Source organism: Sylvia atricapilla, chromosome 2 (genome assembly GCF_009819655.1).
Source record: "Sylvia atricapilla isolate bSylAtr1 chromosome 2, bSylAtr1.pri, whole genome shotgun sequence".
NCBI classification, from domain to species: Eukaryota; Metazoa; Chordata; class Aves; order Passeriformes; family Sylviidae; genus Sylvia; species Sylvia atricapilla.
Window position 1 is genome coordinate 106,907,004 of NC_089141.1, and position 18,614 is coordinate 106,925,617.

The 18,614-nt window shown below is 43.2% G+C and overlaps 1 protein-coding gene across 1 annotated transcript; it reads left to right on the plus strand.

The window, feature by feature from the left end:
- Positions 1-1,944: 1,944 nt before the first annotated feature.
- On the plus strand, positions 1,945-17,968 carry XK (X-linked Kx blood group antigen, Kell and VPS13A binding protein). Its single transcript, XM_066314033.1, has 3 exons — positions 1,945-2,212; positions 10,296-10,558; positions 15,562-17,968. The coding sequence occupies exons 1-3, from the start codon at positions 1,968-1,970 to the stop codon at positions 16,386-16,388; spliced, it is 1,335 nt and encodes a 444-aa protein (XP_066170130.1). The 5' UTR covers positions 1,945-1,967; the 3' UTR covers positions 16,389-17,968.
- The last annotated feature ends 646 nt before the right edge of the window (positions 17,969-18,614 follow it).

Consider the following 18,614-nt stretch of genomic DNA (forward strand, 5'->3'; position numbering starts at 1 on the left):
AACTCTTCCTTCCAGAATAGTCATAACTCGGTGCTCCAAAAGCTTTTCAGTGGTTATCAAAAGTAAAATAAATCATTTTAGAATGAGATACATCATCCAGGCTGCATACAGTGCTTAGGTAAAACACCTCATGGTAGTTTCCCACAAGACAAGACAGGGTGCTTTTGGCCTGTAGATCAAAGTTTCCCACTCCAGGTATTTATTGTCAATATGCTTTAAATCTTAGTTTCATGGTCTCTTCCCTTTCATGGAACACCCCTCCATTCCCAGAGAAGGATACAAATATTAAATTCACATAGGCTTGCCCACAACAAGGTTTCCATCTTTCTCATCATGAGCTGAGCTCAACTTGAGCTGAGCTCCAGATCTACCAATGCAGTAGTTAAAGAAATGGCCAAGAGTTTATTGGCATTTTTTGTGCACATCGGGTGACACCCTATATCACATTAAAGAACAGTAGCAGATAAGCAGAAGTAGCCAGTAGTGAGTTATCCCATTAACAGTATCTCAGACTCCTGATCTTGCCTTCCTCTTGTGCTCCTGTAGGTCCCAGGTGTGTAGCTAACCCCTACATGCAGATCAGCAATTACCTGGGAACAGGCAAGGAGAAACAAGATCTATCACCAGAGCCAGCTGAACCAAGCACCTGCACCAAGAGGAGGGAGAGAAACAATGACTGGAGAATCCTGTGCTGGACAGAGGCACCATCTGCCAACCTGGCACCTCTGTTTTGTTTCTTGCCAGGTGCTCAGGTTCAGGATCTCATGGAGGGACTACAAAGGCTTGTCTTTTCCTCAAGCTGTCACCTTGTGCTGCTCATCCAGCAGGCATTGATGATGCTGCTGGGGTGATTGTACATATCTCCAGAAAGACTCCAGAATTTTGGAGAAAATTCTGAAATTTGGTGAGGGAGAAAGGATCCTGCCGGAGAGGGGGAAAGGCCCAGGGACAGCGGTCAAATGCTGCAGGTCAACAGCGGCTGCCATGGCTTAGGGCTCTGTGGCCCAAGGAACCTCTGAAGGAAAAGGTCTGGCAAGCAAGAGGAAAGCCACCTGGCCAAGTGCTAAAGGGCACCTCTGATATTGCCACACTGCCCTGATCAGGGAGGCTGAGCTGTGTCAGCTGTATCAGGCTGAGGGTGCATCAGGCAAGGCTCCCCAGCGCTCACAACTCCTTTTTATCCTTTTGTTTGCTTGGTCTTGTTGTGGGGTTTGTTCATTTTTTATTTATTTACCGTTTATTTATTGAATTTATTTATTTATTAAATCATCTCTCAGCCTTTATTGTTGCACAGGGTTATTTTCTTCCTGGTACAGACTTGGCCCTTGCCTCTTCCTTTCAGATCTCTATTTTATCACTCTACAAGTCCCTGACAGGAGGGTGTAGCCAGGTGAGGGTCGGTCTCTTCTCACACGCAAACAGTGATAAGGATTAGAGGACATGATCCTAAGCTGCACCAGGGAAGGTTTATGTTGGACATGAGGAGGAACCTCTCCACAGAAAGGATGATTAGACATGGGAACGGGCTGCCCAGGGAAGTGGCTGGAGGTGTTTGAGGAGAGCCTGTTCGCGGCTCTCGGTGCCGTGTGTGTTGTCTTTGCGGCCTGAGCGGTGCCGTGGCCGTGCGACCCCCAGACTGACGGAGCGCCCTGAGGCCCCGCTGGCCCCTTCCCGCCAGCCCCCTCAGTTCACTCGTGTGTCTGACGGCTGAAGCAGACACCATGGCGGGGAGCTCCCCGCGCACCGCCGGGGAACCTTCCTCCGCTTCCAGCCCACCCGGGCCCGAGCCCCGGCCGGGATCCAGAGCCGGGCAGGATCCAAGCGCGGTCGGGATGGACCTCCGGCGCGGATCCAGCCCCAGGCTGCAGAGGCCGCGGGCCGGCGGCGAGCGCGGCGCTCCCTCTGGCGGGGAGCGGGCCCCAGTGCTCCTCGGCGGCTGGGCGGGCCGGGCTGTGGCGGCCGCCGCGATGAAATTCCCGGGCTCCGTCCTCATCTCCCTCGTCCTCTTCATGTCCGAGACGGCGGCCGCGCTGTGCCTGAGCGCGGCGTACCGCCACGCGGGGGATCGCATGTGGCAGACGCTGACGCTGCTCTTCGCCCTCGTGCCCTGCGCGCTGGTGCAGCTCAGCCTGGTCTTCATCCACCGCGACGTGAGCCGCGACCGCCCGCTGGTGCTGCTGCTGCACCTGCTGCAGCTGGGGCCGCTCGTCAGGTCGGTGAGTCCGTGCCGCCGTCAGCGGGCCGCGGCCGGAGCCCCCCGGCCTTTGTGCGCTGCGGGCGGGGCCGCTCCCGCTCTGCGCCGCCGGGCGCGTCCTGCCGCGGCTGCGGGAGGAGCGGCGTCCTTCGGGAATGCCTCGGGAACAAACCGCGGGCGAGCCCTGGGGAAAGCGGCTCGGCGCTGCCGGGGAGCCGCGACAGCCCCTCCGCGTCCCGCTCTGCCATGGGTCTCCATCCCCGTGGCTCCTTGCAGATGGTTGTGTCTGTTCGCTGCTGCCTCATCCACCGCGCTTTGCTCTCAGATCACTTCCAAGAGAGAACGGGGGATTCTTCACTCGGTTACAAGTTTAGAATAGCGATAGTACCCATCCCATCCGTGCATCTTGGAACGTCAGTGATGCTCTAGTCTGCCTCTTCTCTCCAAACGTGAGCTTCCTGACCCAAATTGCTTTGGAGATTATTTTTCTATTCAATATCTCTGAAAATTCCCTTAGGAAAAAAACAAACAAACAAAAAAAAAAACCAAAAAAAACAAAACCCAAATATTTAGAGGAAAAATTACAGCAGTGTGCAACTCCCAAGACAAAATGTTTCCTGGGGACATTAATTTTAAATTTATATTCGAATCTCTTATTTAAAAAGAACGGGAATTAAATGCAGTGTGTCTGTAGTAGAGGCTAGGAGAAGTATCTCCAACGTTTTGAAATTTCTAGATAGCATGTAAAAGAAAGATTTGTTCACACTAAGATGAACAGTTTAGATGTTGCAAAATACCTTACACTTCAAAAGCTTGACTTCTTCCTTAACTATGCATGGATTTTTTTTTTCTTGCTTTGTTAATATTTTGAAGACTTCAGGTTATGGCTTAACAATTCTTAAAGAGCTCTGATTCTCTAAAAAAATCAAGCTAAGAGCAAAGAGCGAATCAAGCTAAAAGCTAAGAGCAAAATGCTTCCACATTCTTGGGAAATAAGAGACGAACCCAAGAGAAAGAAACTGTCCAAATTTAAGTACATGATCTTTGTTATTCTAAATTAATTTCTTGAGGTCAGACAAGGTGAGAATAATGTCAAGGTAGAATATATGAAAAAGCAAAGGATTTGAGCAACAAGAAGAAATGGAAGGATTTTCTTTTTAATTATATGAAAGGAACATGGATTTATATTTTGACCTCAAGCACCAAGCTTGACTTGACTTTCTGTTTCTTTCTCAACATCAAGTTTTCTGTTTACAACTCAAACCTTATCTTGTGCAGATCACAGTTCCTGCTATCTGGGGAACTCCCAGCTGCAATCTCTGTAAAACTGCTGTAAAACTAGTGAGCATATGGAAGCCCTCTCCTCTCCTCTGGTGTGTTGCCGACTCTGCACTTCTTCCTTTCTCAAAGATTTACAAACTTAGCATTTCCAGGAGGTTTGGAGATGTTCTGGATGTGCTGCAGCATACTGTGCCACAGTCCCCATGGCATCATTTAGGCATGACAAAGTGATTTATGTTGACCTCTCTCTAAACCCAGGATAACTGGAATTAAAATTACTAATTAAATAGGTTAGTACATTCATGCTACCTGAAAAAATTATTTTCTGCTAAAGGCTGGGAGGACTCTACAAATTAAAAGTTAGATACAAAACAACTTCTTATTACTTTAGGGGAATGTATCAGTTTGTAGGGTACAGCACAAAAGTCTGGGAAGGCAGAGTGATTTGAGACAGTAAAAGGTTTTGGAGCTTTTTTCCTTCCTTGCCTTCCTGCAACTAAAGATTGCTGTATGTCAGAAGAGGAAACTGATTGCTTCCTCTCAGATATAGCTCTGCTCTGTAAATCTTGTGGTGTTTTCAGCACACAAAATACCTTCCCTTTCCCTACTTTGCTTAGGAGGCTTTCTACCCTGTGTGGACTGGCATGCACACAAGGCTCAGGTGATAGCTAGAAGGCAAAGTATCTTCTGGTTGTATCATCACTGCACTGTGGTTTCAACTTTTTGTAAGCTGAAAAGGACCATTGTCCTTGGAGGCATTTTGCTCCATCCTTGTAGGCAAACCTCTGCTCCTTTGCTCCAGAGAATCCTGCTGCTCTCAGTCATCTGCTTCCCCTGTGTGAAGCCTGGCTCCATCCTCCCTGCCTGGACTCTTGTGCCTCACTGGCACAGCCCAGGGCTGCTTAGGGAGGGCTGGGTGAAGTTAGCTCAGATAGGACACAGGCAGTAGAGCCTCCCCAGGTTCTGTCTGCTTGTAGCATGGGAATGAAGCGTTTAAGGACCTTGAGGCTGTGTGTGATGACATGCTGCAACAGAGGGCTGGCACCTTTGGCTGGCTTTAAAACAAACTTAACACTAACTTTTTAACTATCTCTGCTTGGTTTGGTATGATACAGAATAGTCAGGATTCCTCTGTTCAGATTTAAATACTCAGATATCAGTGCACTGCTTTACCATCAGCCCATGTGTGTTGTGCGAGTTTTTCTTCATCATCTTAAAATCTAGATTTTTTTATTTTCCCTTGATTTTTTTCCTTTAAAATAACCCTCTAAATTTTGGGGAATGGTTTGAAAATATCTTGGCAGGGAAGGAGGGTATTTAGCCTTGCAAGCCAAATGATTCAGCCTATTTTGAATCATCTGAGTAGTGGAAAAAGAGTACTTTCTCTCCTAGAACCTTCGTGCATGCCACCACCTTCCCCAAACACCCACACTCCACCTGTTCGGGAGGCACTCGCTGTCCTGCTGCTGCCACTGGAAGGACTAAAATTAGGTAGCATCCCTCTTCCTGGAGAGGACTTTTGGTCTAGTGTTGATGTACCCTTTTTTAATTTCTTCTCCCACTCCCTAGGAGTTTCTCTAAATTCGGAGGAATTTGTAGGGCAAAATTCCTATTTCCCTTAGTGGCCTGGCTGTGATCCTTTGGATGCAGGGCATGCCAGAGGCTCTGCAGAGACTTGGCTGGAACAAAGTGACTGCAGGCTTCTGGGCATCATGGAGGATTCCTGCAGCATTTCAGGTCAGTGCCACTCCTCATGAATGCACTAATTTGTCTGGATGCTTAGAAGATGTATTTGGGTGGTTTTGGGCTTGGGGTTTTTTTTTTTAATAAAAGGAGATTCTTTAACCACGTTAGGTAAATTAATACAGGAAAAATTACTTAAAACAGTAGTCAGTGTAAACAAGAGGTTTATTACTTTTGTCTTTTCTCTAGGGAAGGTCATGATGAGCTTTTTGGCTCAGGCTGCTGCTGTGCTAGAGCCTGTCTCTTTGTTCCCTTCCTTTGGATGGCACTTGTAGCACCAAGGTCATCTTGAGATTTTAAGTGCTGCTACAATTCCAATACATAATTACTGGAGGTAGCTTTGCTGGTGTACAGCTCTACACTCAATGATTTCTTCAAACTGTTAATTACCCCTCAGAGAATCAGGGAATTGTTTAGGGAAAAGACCTCTGAGACCACTGAGTTCAACTGATAACCCAGCATGGCTGTGTTCACCACGAAACCATGTCCATGAATGCCACATGCACATGCCTTTTGAATATTTCTAGGCATGGAGATTACACCACTTCCCTGGGCAGCTTATTCCAATGCCTGACTGCCCTTTCAGTGAAAAAATCTGTACTAATACCCACCTGGACCTCCCCGGACCAGCTTTAGGCCATTTCTTCTTGTCCTGTCCATATCTTGGGAGAAGAGACTGATCCTCACCTCACTACAATCTCCTGAGGAGTTATGGAGAGCGATAATGTTCCCCCTGAGCCTGCTTTTGTCCTTAGCCTTCATGATGGGCCCCAGAGAACTCCCTGTTAACTTGCTTGCCCTTTTCAATTCTTCAAGTAATGAAAAGGTCAAGAGCTGAAGTGCAGATTTCCAACAGATTGACTTGGCCAGTTGGGGCTTGCAGTCACACACTGGGGATGTTGGTGGTGGTGGGACCATGAGTCTGCTGGATGCAGGCGTTCCCTCCCACCTGATCTACTCAAGGCTGTACTGAAGTGGCACCATCAAAACCAACTGGTGTGAACCTGGCAGTGCTTCCTTCTGGTACCAGCTTCCGGGAGTTTGAGTGACTGCAGATGTCTTTGGAGCTCTGTTCCCTGGTGCTCTGTTAGTGCAGTGTGGGCCCAACCTGTTCTCTGAGGAGACGCAGTCAGGGGAGAGCTAGGTCAGCAGAAGGATGGGCTCTTGCAGAAAAAATCTCAAGTAAATATAATAGGTCCCCTATATAGAACACTAATAACTGTTTTCCTCAGGTCATAATAGGACAAGGATATAAACAATAGACTTTTTTTTTTTTTTTAATGCAATCAGCCTTTGTTCCTCAAGGCATAAGGAGAAACAATTACGTGTACGATGTAGATAGCAGCACAGAAAATGTAGGAGGAAGCTTGTATCAAACTGCCAGAGGAGCTGCTGTTATGGCCAAACTTTGATTCTGTGACCTGCAGGAAGTGAAAAAAGGAAGAAACAAAAACCCTAATTTTTTTTTTATAGTCATTCATGTTTTGAGCATCTAATTCTGCAGTTTGAAATCTAATAAGCTCTAATGGTGCAGATAATGCTTCAGTGACATTGTGCAGAAGGCTTGTCTCTCTCAGGTAGCCTATCTTTGCTAGTGACCTGCTTAACTGTTCAAGATAGAGCAGGTCTAAGAACTGCCCTTCCTTGTAGGACTTCATTGGCAGACCTCACTGTAGGAGATCCTGCTAGCTCCAAACTTTACAACTGTTGATGTGCCTCCCTCTTTTCTAGATGGGAAAAATATGTCTAGTCTCTCTTCAGGCTATTTTCTTTCCTTTATTCTTAAGCAGATGTGTTAGGTGTCCATGATGAACAGAAAGATGAACAGAAAGTCAATGCGCATAAAAGGTAGAACAATGGGTGAGCAACAGATCCTTGCCTGATGCAGGTAAGTAAATCTGCAGGACTGATAAGTCTTTTGCACACTTCTCTGAAGAGAAGGATTAGTAAAATTTAAGTATTAGAGAAATCTGCCCTTACATTTGCAGAAGGTGTGTTTGGATAGTTCTCAAATAGCTGTTTGTTCTTGGAGTGCTAGTTGGGTGTGGAAAGTTCCCTGTTTTCATTGCCTTCTCCCTCTTCACACCACCATTATTTTGCCTGTGTTCCAATCCCACACGTCCATGATTAAAAGAGGAAACGAGGTGCTCACTCTCAGCAAGAATATAAGGGTAGGATTATTCCTCCTACTTACTGTGGAGAAGACAAATGTGTTGCGGCTGAATCACTCTTTGTGGGCACCATCAGGATCCCTGAAAAAAGCATGGCTCTTCTTTCTGCCAAGATATGGCAGCAGGGGAGAAAACAGCACCATCCTTTTCTTACCTCTTAACTTTCACTGTAGAAAGTAGATCTAACTTTTTTTTCCTCAGAGCAATTTTAGTTCCTTCAGAGCCTGTGCTGTCGTTGTCAGTGCCTTACATGCAGAGGAGACAGCCAGCTGCTTGCCTTCTGCTCTTGATACCATGTGAAGGGCTTTTGGAGGGGCCCTAAACATCTTTGCAGGAGATGGATTGTGCAGAAGTTGGGATCTCTCACTCGTGTCCCTCTGGAGCAGAGCAGCAGTGAGGTCTTCTGCGGAATTCACCATGATGCAGGAGCTTTTAACTGTGGGGGAAAGCTGCCATGAAGCAATCCCCTTTTTGCATTGTCTTTTAGTTATGTTTCATGCTAAAAAAGAGCAAGCCAGGTGGTTCATTTAAAGACAACCCCTCAGCACGTACTTTGTAGGCAAAGTCACAGTCTGACACAGCAACATGATCTGCATTCATTCTTCGTCACAGTCCTGGACCCTTCTCACCTGGATGGTCATTCAAGTGCCTGTGCCCCTCTCACACTTTATTTCTTAAATTTTTAGATTGATGCTTGTTCTTTTTGGTGTGTCAACTGCCAGTCTGCTCCTGTTTGAAGCAGTTCCTTGGGCAGTGGCACCAGCTGGAATTCTGAGCACATTTGTTATCTTTCCCAGAAGGCTTGCATGGGCCTGGCAGGGCCTGGGAGAAAATGGGCATCGTTATCAATGTAATCTGAATGCTTTCATAAAAGCATTTTTTATTACTCTGTTGTAGTGGTAAGAGCCCCATTTGGCTCTCAGGTTTGCTTATCAGACCGTTTCGTATTATGTGTGCTTTTCTGTATGGACAAAACATCCCCATTACAAACAATATACTGCTATTTAATACCCAGCTAATAAATAAACTCCAAAACTCAGTGTTTGGTTGATTATAATGTTTGCTATTATAACAGTATCAGTAGTCTCATAAATCTGATCTCTTTAGTGGGATCACTCCATATTTTTTCTACAGGTCCCTAGACTGTATCTGCTTCTAGTCACACACAGCAAGAGTTCAGAGCCTGATGCTGAGATCTAGTTTTCCATAATATACTCAGACTTGCCCTCAGCTCAGGGTGAATGCATGGCTGTGAATACTAAATGAGACAAAAATGGTCTGGGATCTTTCTTTTTGGAATAAAATCAATTTGTTGATTTCAGAATCTATGCTGGCTCCATAAAGCCACAGTGTTTTATTAATTTTTCACACTTTATTTTTGGCTGTATGGATTCTTTCATGTGGAACAAGATTGACAGGGAGTGAAAATATTAACGAGGGGAAGACAGAAAGTCACCTCTGTGAATGGAGCATCCAGAGCAGCTTTGAATAGAAAGGTTGAATAGCTTTAGTCATAATGATAGCTGAAGCCTAGTGAATCAGGAACAGTACTACACAATCCCAAAACTGCTCTTCATCTAGAGCAGCTGAAACTTGCTAGTGGTCCAGTTAGAGCAAAAAATGACGTAACGTTTATTAAAATAAAGAGAAGTAAATTTTTTCTTTCTTCTCCCCTCCCTCTCATCTTGTGATTTCATCTGTTCCTGTGTTGTTCCTTTCTTGTTATTACTTCCCAGACAAGTGCAAATACTTCCCTGTATGTTTTGGGCCCTGCTTGATGCCCAAGCCTGCCCTTGACACCTTCACACCCAAGTAATTCTCTTAGAATAGTTTCCATCATGGTGTAGCCAATTAGAAAACAGTCATTGGAAGGAAGTCGCAGGAACTGTTTTTTCCTTGCAACTATCTCTCTGGGACTGTTATCTTCTTTAATGCTCAAGGAGCCAGATTGTCCTTGTTGCCACAGCATTTTCTGGAGACAACCTTTCCTGTTCTCTTCCAAATGTATGGATTTGTCTCTGTGCATGGGTAAAGGCAGCAAGTAGTATAACGATATTTATGGGAAGTGTATGTGCTGGCAGCAGTTTGTTCTTTGGAAGTCAGTAGGCAGTAGGTTAGACCTGTATAAACAAGTGGGTTTGGCTCCCACTGTGTTTAAAGTATGAAGAGCTGTTGCAACAGGAAACACTGTATCTTCTTACTTAGAATCTTTTTTGTGAGATTTTATTTAATAGTCCTTTAACAGTACAATTAATGTAACCACACTTAAGAACTAAAGTTCCTATTCTTGTGCCTTTAAAAAAAATGTTGATTTCAAGGGTTGTGAGGCTCAAAACTGTTCCTTTTCACTGCTATAGCATGTAACTGGTGTTTTGAACAATTGCTTGGTAAAGTTTTGAAGTGTGTGCACCTGCACATACCCTGAGCTTCTCTCTTCAAGATATTCTAAGGCAGAGGTGTGAAAAGTGAGTTTATTGCCATGTCCCATTAGCATGTCACAGATGTACAGATAACTAGGAGAAAAAACCCATGAGAATCTGAAGAAACACAGTTCCAGTTTGGGTCCTGGGTTTGGCATCCTTGTCGTGAATGAAAGTTAGAGACTTTAATGAGATACCAGAGAGCAAGGGCAGCCCATAGAAAATAATAAAACTTCCTCCCAAGTCTGAGTACTACAAGCAGCCCAAAGGGCACTGCCAGGTTCTTGTCCTCTAGTAACATGTAGTTCATATTTAAAAAAATGAAATCTGTCATATTCCAAGTTTACCAGGAGTAGAAAACCTACAGGCTTTGCTCTATGAAAAAAATGGCTTAGAACTTAGTATGTGATTTTTTAAAATACGAGAAAGTGAGGACACTTTTCATTTCTTTTTTGCCTGTTACTCTATCTACTTGTTTGCTTGTAGGTGTGTGGAAGCCCTTTACATTTACTTCCGTGCTGAAAGAGTGGAAGAGCCCTATGTCAGCATCACAAAGAAGAGGCAGATGCCCAAGGATGGGTTCTCAGAGGAGATTGAGAAGGAAGTGGGGCAGGCTGAAGGCAAGCTGCGCACACACAGGTCTGCCTTCAGCAGGGCCTCTGTCATCCAGGCGTTCCTCGGCTCGGCACCCCAGCTCACGCTCCAGCTCTATATCTGTGTCCTGCAGCAGGAGGTCACGGTTGCCAGAAGTAGGTGGAGCTGTTGTTATGACCTTTTTGGTGTTTGGGTGGGAGGGCAGTCAATTATAGCTGCCCTGCACAAGAACCGAGCATTGGGCAATGGGTTTCATCTCCCTGGTAGCTTTTGATGGTGATGTTGCTTTCAAGTTCATATCGTCATGTTTTAGACTATGACACCTTCTGTAGCACACTCGGGTTGCTATAAAAACACTGATTTGATAAATTGACCATTATGGAATGAGAGGGAGGCAGCTGGAGGGACTGAGCTGTCTTCATGAAGAAGAAATAAAATTACTTTCATTCCATTTTGGTTTTTGAGAAAAACTTTCTGGAAAATTCCTTGGGGTACACTGCAGAGCTAGTTTTGTCATGCTGCCTTAGGGAAGGTGTACTTTCAGGAATACAGTTTTAAATATGAACTGAGGACATGAACTGTCTTTACTTGTGCCAGACTCTGATTCTGGAATCAAAAGGCAGGACTCAGTAAGCTGCTATGCAGCTGTGGTCATCTCATGTCTGGACCCAAGCTGTTAAGCCTTCACCAAGCAGCGCTGCACAACATGGATTTACCAGGACACATCTCTCTTAGTGTGGGATTCACCATCTTACTTTCATGACGTGCTCTTGATTTCCTGGCTCACTGCTAAATGAAGAGCCATCTCCAGCTGGTCATGGGACAAACAGCTTTTCATTCTAAGAAAGGATTTAGGCACCTCTGGGAACTTGAAGATGCATTTCCACTGAAATACTAAATAGCTCTTGTTGTATCACTATGACCATGAGAGGATCTTTACCAGCTTCACAGCTATGGAGGCTGAGGCTAAGGTGACAAATTAATAATTGAAATAAAGTAAAATGCAATAATAACAATAGTAATAATAGTAATAATAGTAGTAGTAGTAGTAGTAGTGAAGGGGATAGAGAGGGGTGAGAGGGGCAGAGTGAGAGAGATGGAGAAGAAAAAACAAACCAAGAAAGACAAGTGATGCACAAACCATGCCCTAACACCAATCAGCCCTTCCCCCATTGGTATCATACACTGAGCATGATACCAATGGAATGGAATATCCCTCTGGATAGTTTGGATCATCTGTTCTGGCTGTGCTTCTTCACAGCTTCTTGTGTACTTCTTCACTGGCAGAGCATGGGAAACTGAAAAGTCCTTGACTTAAAGCACTGCTGGGCAGCAACTAAAGCAGTGTGTTATCAACATTATTCTCATACTGAATCCAAACTCAGCACTGAATCAGCTACTAGAAAACAAATTAACTCTCCCCCAGCCAAAGCCAACATATCATAGCAGTAGTTTCTTGGAAGACATTACTCATTTCAGTTCCTGAGTTCTTCATATCTAAGGTAGGTCCTTCAAATAACCATGGCATTTGTTATGTGGGATCAGGACAGTGTGATTGAATCCTTTGCTGACTGGTGCTATTGGCAAAATCTGCAGTCACTTTGCTGTAGATGGCATTTACTTGAAAAAGTTTGCCTTTTTATTATCTTTCTTGTATAACTGGTTTTACCTTACTGGTCATGATTTCAAAAGAGAAGTCCTGTGCTCCAGATTATCAGAGAATTGCATATTTAATAATAATTTCTAATGCTCTGTTGCTTCTAGCTTTTTCAGTCACTGCTAGGTTGTAATCACAAACTGGTAAGTGACATTCCTTGGGTGAAATGACCAGAGATAAGCTGGCTCACCAGAGTTTGGTGAACCCACTTCCAGATGCAGCAGTTATTTCATGCTTCTCAGAAGTATCTCCATACAGGTGTAATTCTAAAATACAGAGATGCAAAAAAACCCAAAAAAAGGGTCAGGAATGGTGTCAATGTTTGTTAGAGCTCATTCATCAGAAAAACAAGAGTCCTAACCATATTCTTGTTGTGTGTATCATAGCTGCTGATATACCAAAACTTTCTGCAATCTCTTTATCCAGCCAGGCCAGTTCTTATTCCACACTTCAGATGTCTTCATCTTCCCTGTTCTTTGAAATTTGAGCCCTCCAAATTTCAGGCTCTCTTCCATTTGCATTTGTTATAATTATCACTGTCTTTTATTTTGATTTCCACATATTTTGTCTTGTCTCCTCATCGATCTGCTATTTTTTCTGGATTCCTATATACCCTGTCATTCTGTGCAAATTCTTCAGGGGTTATGAGGTTGGTATCACCTGAGAACCTGAAGCTGGGGGCATGGCTTGTCCCTTTCAAATCTGTTTGAAACTCCTTATTGCTTCCAGTGCTGGCTTGAACACTTTTGAAAAGAGCATGCATCCTTGCCTAGCCCTTTGTCACCTAGAGCCATGCTGCATATTTCTTGTGTATTTCATGGCATTCTTTAATTTCTCTGGATGTTTTCTTTTGGATTGTTGGGGTCTTGCCAATGTTTGGCATTCTTCAAAACTGCCATTTCACAGTCTTCCAAGAATGTAAGATCAAGACAACCAGAAAGCTGCAAAAGCAGGACTAACTCTTGAGGTTAGTGATGAGTGACGTAAAACTTTGGTGACTGTTTATCATGAAAAGTGTAAAAATGTTGAATGTAATACAATATTGGAAGGCACATGTATTAGCCTAATCTGAGTCCTAGTTCTATTCTGTATACATGAAACTATAGTATCTATAATAGATTACAGTGGCACTTGTGAGGTAGCTCATCTAGAGCAGAATTCACTGTCTCAGCAGTTTCTGAAGTGGGAAGGACCAGGTCTTGAAATGACTTTGGATTTAATAACAAAACACAACAAAGTAAATCACTGCCTCCCTGGATGACTCTGTGAGTGTCCACCTCTGATTTGTAAGAAAAAGACAGCCTTTTGGGAGGAGGAAGGAAGAAGAGAAATGCCACCTTTATAAAGACTGTTAAAAGATTTGAAACTGTTCTAGAAGATACTTTGCCTTTTAAATTTGCATTTCTTTGCCTGCTCAGGATGAGTAAAAGCAAAAAGTGTCACCCTCTCTTACTTCCCTTTGTGGTTGCTTCAAACCATCTTTCTCACAGAGTTAAAAATCATGTTTGAACTGAAGGTTTGGTGACAATAATGAGCTTTTAGGAAAGGAGTAGGACTGGACTAGTGTATTAAACCAGAGTCAGCATGACCTATTTTCTATCAGTGGAGAAATGCCTCTTTTGAAAGCTTGAGTTTATAAGATAGGTTTGATACTAATATAGATTCCCTGAAGTGAAATTGGGGAATAAGATCAATGTTTTGGCTTGTCAAAGCAGAAAGCAAGCAGAGTTCCAGCACAGCAGCACTGAGTCCCTGGTGGATATGTCTTTATGTTCCTTTAATTCTAAGAATATTCTTTTGCTTCATTAGCTGCTGGAATTTATGTTCTTTCACAGCTCAAAACTACAGGAAAGATTTTGTAAAAAGCCATAGGACATCAAGCAATATTCTTGACTGAACTCACCTGCTCTTCTGCTTTCAGCTGATGCTTTTCCAAGATATAACATTTTAAATGCCCAGCTCTATGTACCTTTTTGCACATAGGATTATTGCCACATGCTTATTTTATGTCATTACTGGTGACATTATTCAGTGCTGTAAGAAAGTTGTTTAAAAGATACTGGCTACCTACTAACAATTTCAACATAAATATTTTCAGAGAATATATGTTCCACCAAACTGGCATGTACAAAATTACCATTTAAAATGATAAATGCCTTTCACCTTACTGACTGCTTTGGAAAATTAGATATAATGACTTAATTATTTTCCAGAGTAATTCAGAGGTGTTTGTGGATCATAAAAGAAAAGAGATTAGCTGAAGTAGAGAAAATTGTCTTGGAAAGTTGTTAGAGAACTTAAAATACACTTGTTTCTTCCGAAGGATTGCTTAGAAGTTAGTGACTTATAATTAAGAGAAAAACCCAAATCCTGATAATTTTAGCCATATAGGTATAGCAAAACAGGGAATCCAATTTATTTGTAAGATATTGGCACACAAACTAATTGAAGGCTGCAGAAAACACTGGTTACTAACCATTGCAAATGCTATTGACATAATTAGGAATTCCCAACTGATTATTTTATCTGATGCAATATCAGCTATTCAGCATGTTGGTAAAAATTGTGAATAAGTATTTATGTATTTGTGTATGCAAATACTAAAAAACTGTGGGCAGTTAGCACTTTGTTTATTCTCTGGGTCCAGAATTCAAATACATTTGTACCTTGGCATGGCAACACAGGATGCCCTCCTGCAGTGCCAAGTAACATCTGATCTCTGCCTTCATTTTCTGCAGAGTTTAAATGTGAAACCTTCTTTTCAGGGATTCTGGGTAGATGGGAGGTACAGAAAATTAACTGATCTGAATTCAAAGATATTTTTAGTAGGTGTGGTTTTTTTAATGCATGACACAGATGGGTGTATAAAGGAAATTGATGTATAGGAAAACACAATGCAGGCAGGTGAGTAAATATCTCTCGACACAATCAGAGACAATGTGGACAGTGCTGTGCTTAAATTTTTTCAGCTTTCAATTTTGAGCTGTATCACATACCTTTTTTGTGATTTACTTTGACACAGAACTTCATAAGCACCAAATTATCTGCATGTCCAAGTTGCTCCAAAGTTTCAGCTTCTATTTTGGAGTTTCTCTTCTATCTGGAAAGGGAGTAGCTCCCTGTGCCTTGTGGAGTACTGTGGGAGTTTGGGAGCAAGCTGGATAGTCTTACGACTGAGCTGTGAAATTACCAAGGACAGCCTGTGTATGAACAGCCCTCAGCAGGGCGAGGAGGGAGAGATGATTATGACTGCTGAGTGCCTTCTTTTTCTGGCCAGCCACTTGAATAAGTATGAAAGGGGGACCAAAAGAGAGTAATGTGCCGGCTTTAACTGGGGTAGAGATTATTTCCTTCACACAGGAATAGGCTGGGAATGGCTCCTGTGGCGTTATGCCCTGCTGGCAATCCCCAGGAGTGCTGTGATGGTGACTGCACCTGCTCTCCTCTGATACAATGTCTGCTGCTGAGCTGAAGGTCCTGATTCGTCTTTTCTCCTTGCAGGTATTTTCATGGTGCTTTCTCTGCTGTCGATTGTTTACGGCGCCTTACGCTGCAACATCCTGGCCATTAAGATCAAGTATGATGACTATGACATCCGTGTGAAACCCGCTGCCTACCTCTGCATCTTCATGTGGAGGAGCTTTGAGATCGCCACGCGGGTCACGGTGCTGGTGCTTTTTGGGTCAGTCGTTCGCATCTGGGTTTTCCTCATCGTGCTGCTGAATTTCTTAGGTTTCTTCTTCTACCCGTGGATTATCTTCTGGCTTAGCAAGTCGCCGTTTCCTGAGAACATAGAGAAGGAGTTGAGCAGGGTGGGCACTACCATCGTCCTGTGCCTGCTGACGTTCCTGTACGCCGGCATTAACATGTTCTGCTGGTCGGCGGCGCAGGTGGAGCTCAGCGACCCCGACCTGATCAGCAAGTCCCAGAACTGGTACCAGATGACCGTGTACTACATCGTGCGGCTGATGGAGAACGCCTTCCTCCTGCTCATGTGGTACATTTACAGAACAGACTTCTACCTCTATGTCTGCGCCCCAATGTTGTTCCTGCAGCTCCTCATCGGGTACTGCATGGGCGTCTTCTTCATGCTGGTGTTCTATCAGTTCTGTCACCCGTGCAAAAAGCTTTTCTCCTCCAGCATTACTGAAGCTTTGCTGTCTTGCTTCAAGATCCTCTACTTTATTTGCCAGCATCAAAAATCCACCCTACTGAAAGGCAAGGTGGCCATGAAATCCCCTGAAAATACCGATGAAGCACGGGGCAGTAACAAGACAATAGATTCTCAAAACAGGAGTATTCATCAAAGTGTTTCTTCCAATGCCTAGTACAACTGGAAGCAAGTAGGTGCCTTCAGAAGGTGGCAGATCACCTGCTGGGAACGTTGTGTACCTTAGACATTGTGTCTTGTGGATAGGATTTCTTTCTTGCAGGTTTAGCACTGCATGATGGCTGACATGCCTGTTTTTGTGGAGAACAGTGTATGAGTATTTGTGTCTGTGTGTGTTTGTGTACGGAGAGCAATTGTTGTTTGTAGATTTCTATTTCAGAGCTTTTTTGCACACAGGTTTATTTTCACATGCTTATTTTAGAGACATTATTGGAGACATTCAGAAAGTGTCCTGATGCTCATCTTACTCAGGAAGTGAGGATGGAAGGCAATGAATTTTATTTCAGATAGGATGCCATATGGCATGCCCCCCTAGCACGGAAACAGAGCTTAGACCTGGACTATGTATGAACTGTAGCTGTGGTCTGCTTTGATCAAATTGTAGACTATTTTACACTCTAATCAGTGTAATAAGATAATACTTCTCTCAGTGGTAGAAGAATTGGACTTGCACAATGCACTGTAGTCTGGGTTGCCATGAAACAGCCAATTAACCAGCACTGACACAGAAATGTGACTGTTACTGAGAATGGACGGAGGGGTTATTGGCTTTGCACTGTTTCACCCTTCATGTTTACCTCTTGTTAGTAAGGGAATTAAATTTAATGCATTAATTGTGATGTTCTGGAATAGCTCATTTTCCTTTCATTATTATTTCTTTAATATTTTGTGATCTTCTGTTGTCAGGGCGGTGTTCACTTTATGTAAATATCCAGAGGCTGGGCAGACAGTGTGTACCAGTCCCATAAGTGCTCTCCAGTGCACATCTCCAGGGAGTGACTCACCCCATCTCAAAATGTAGGTGATATGAATCACTCTCTGGAGACCTGTTACTCAGTGTTAACCAGATGCCTTCACAATTAGTTCTGACTATCCATCTTCCTTTTAGATGGCTGAAATTAGAGAGATTAGCACTACCCTGATAGTCAGGGGTTTGGTAGTGCATCAAGTAGGCAGCTCATTGGCTATTTGTACTGAGATAGAAGATGCTGATTCCTTCTTTTTGAGCTGTGATTTGTTATGATTAGTTTAATGTCATTAATTCAAAACCCTTTGACTTCTTTACCTCAGAAGTATTACAACCCTGAAGTCTGAAAAAGAAAATGGAAGTCATTGACTTTTTGTTCTCAGCAATACATCACCACAAATAAAAGTATTTTGCAAGTTTCTGAGAAAGCTTTAGCAGATGAACACCCAAGAATTTAGTTAGAATACACAAACCCGTATGTATTTTCACAAATTAAGTGAAAGCTTTTAGCACTTTGTTTGCTTAGCACCTTCCTAACGTTTCTTTTGAGTGTTAAACAATTTGGCTGCTCATGGAAACAAATAATTGATGACCCAAAGTATCTCCCAGTGTCTGAAGCTTGACCTCCATCGTGTCATCATGCAGGATGTGAAGCTCTTAATAGTGATGAGGTCATCATAATTGGTTTAGAAGTGTCTCAAACTCAGGTCTGGGGTCATTTATGATCAAATATGTCACCTGCAGTGCTGCAAAGACATAACCTGCTTTTATTTTTTCTTTACTAAAGTGTAAATGAATGTCTTTATATTTATATTTCAGTTTTATTATGGAGTTACATTTTCATTTTGTTTAATAGGTGTCTGTGTATGGTATGTATATGTAGATATCATTAAATTATTGGTGGGCAGTAATGGGATTTTTGGCCTGATTTTGAGGTATGTGCTATGGGAATGTACCTCATATCTAGGGAAGACACCAAACACCTCCATCCTAATTTCTCTGATGAGAATAGAATAGGGAAGTGACTCCTTGAAGACACGACTATGTTTCTCTGTACCTTTGTATGTAAAAGTACAGTATAGCATTTTTCTGTACTTTTCTAGATGTAAAAGACTATTGCTTTTTCTTTTCCAGTAATGAGTTAAAGAAGCAAGGGTGAATGTAACCCTTTCTTCCAGACCTGTGGAGTTCAGCCCACAGGCTCAAATTTTCAGATGTTATTAACCAAAACTGAGTATGTCTTTATAGCTGGCCACTCATCAATATCAATAATCAGGGAATTACAGTGGCTGCCTATGTACAGATGTACCCAGGTCTAAAATGTTAGTCTTTGGGGGAAAATATAAAAAGTAGCTTCATATGTAGAAGTAGTTCATACCTAAAGAGAGGGTACAAAGCAGACTTTGGACACTTTCA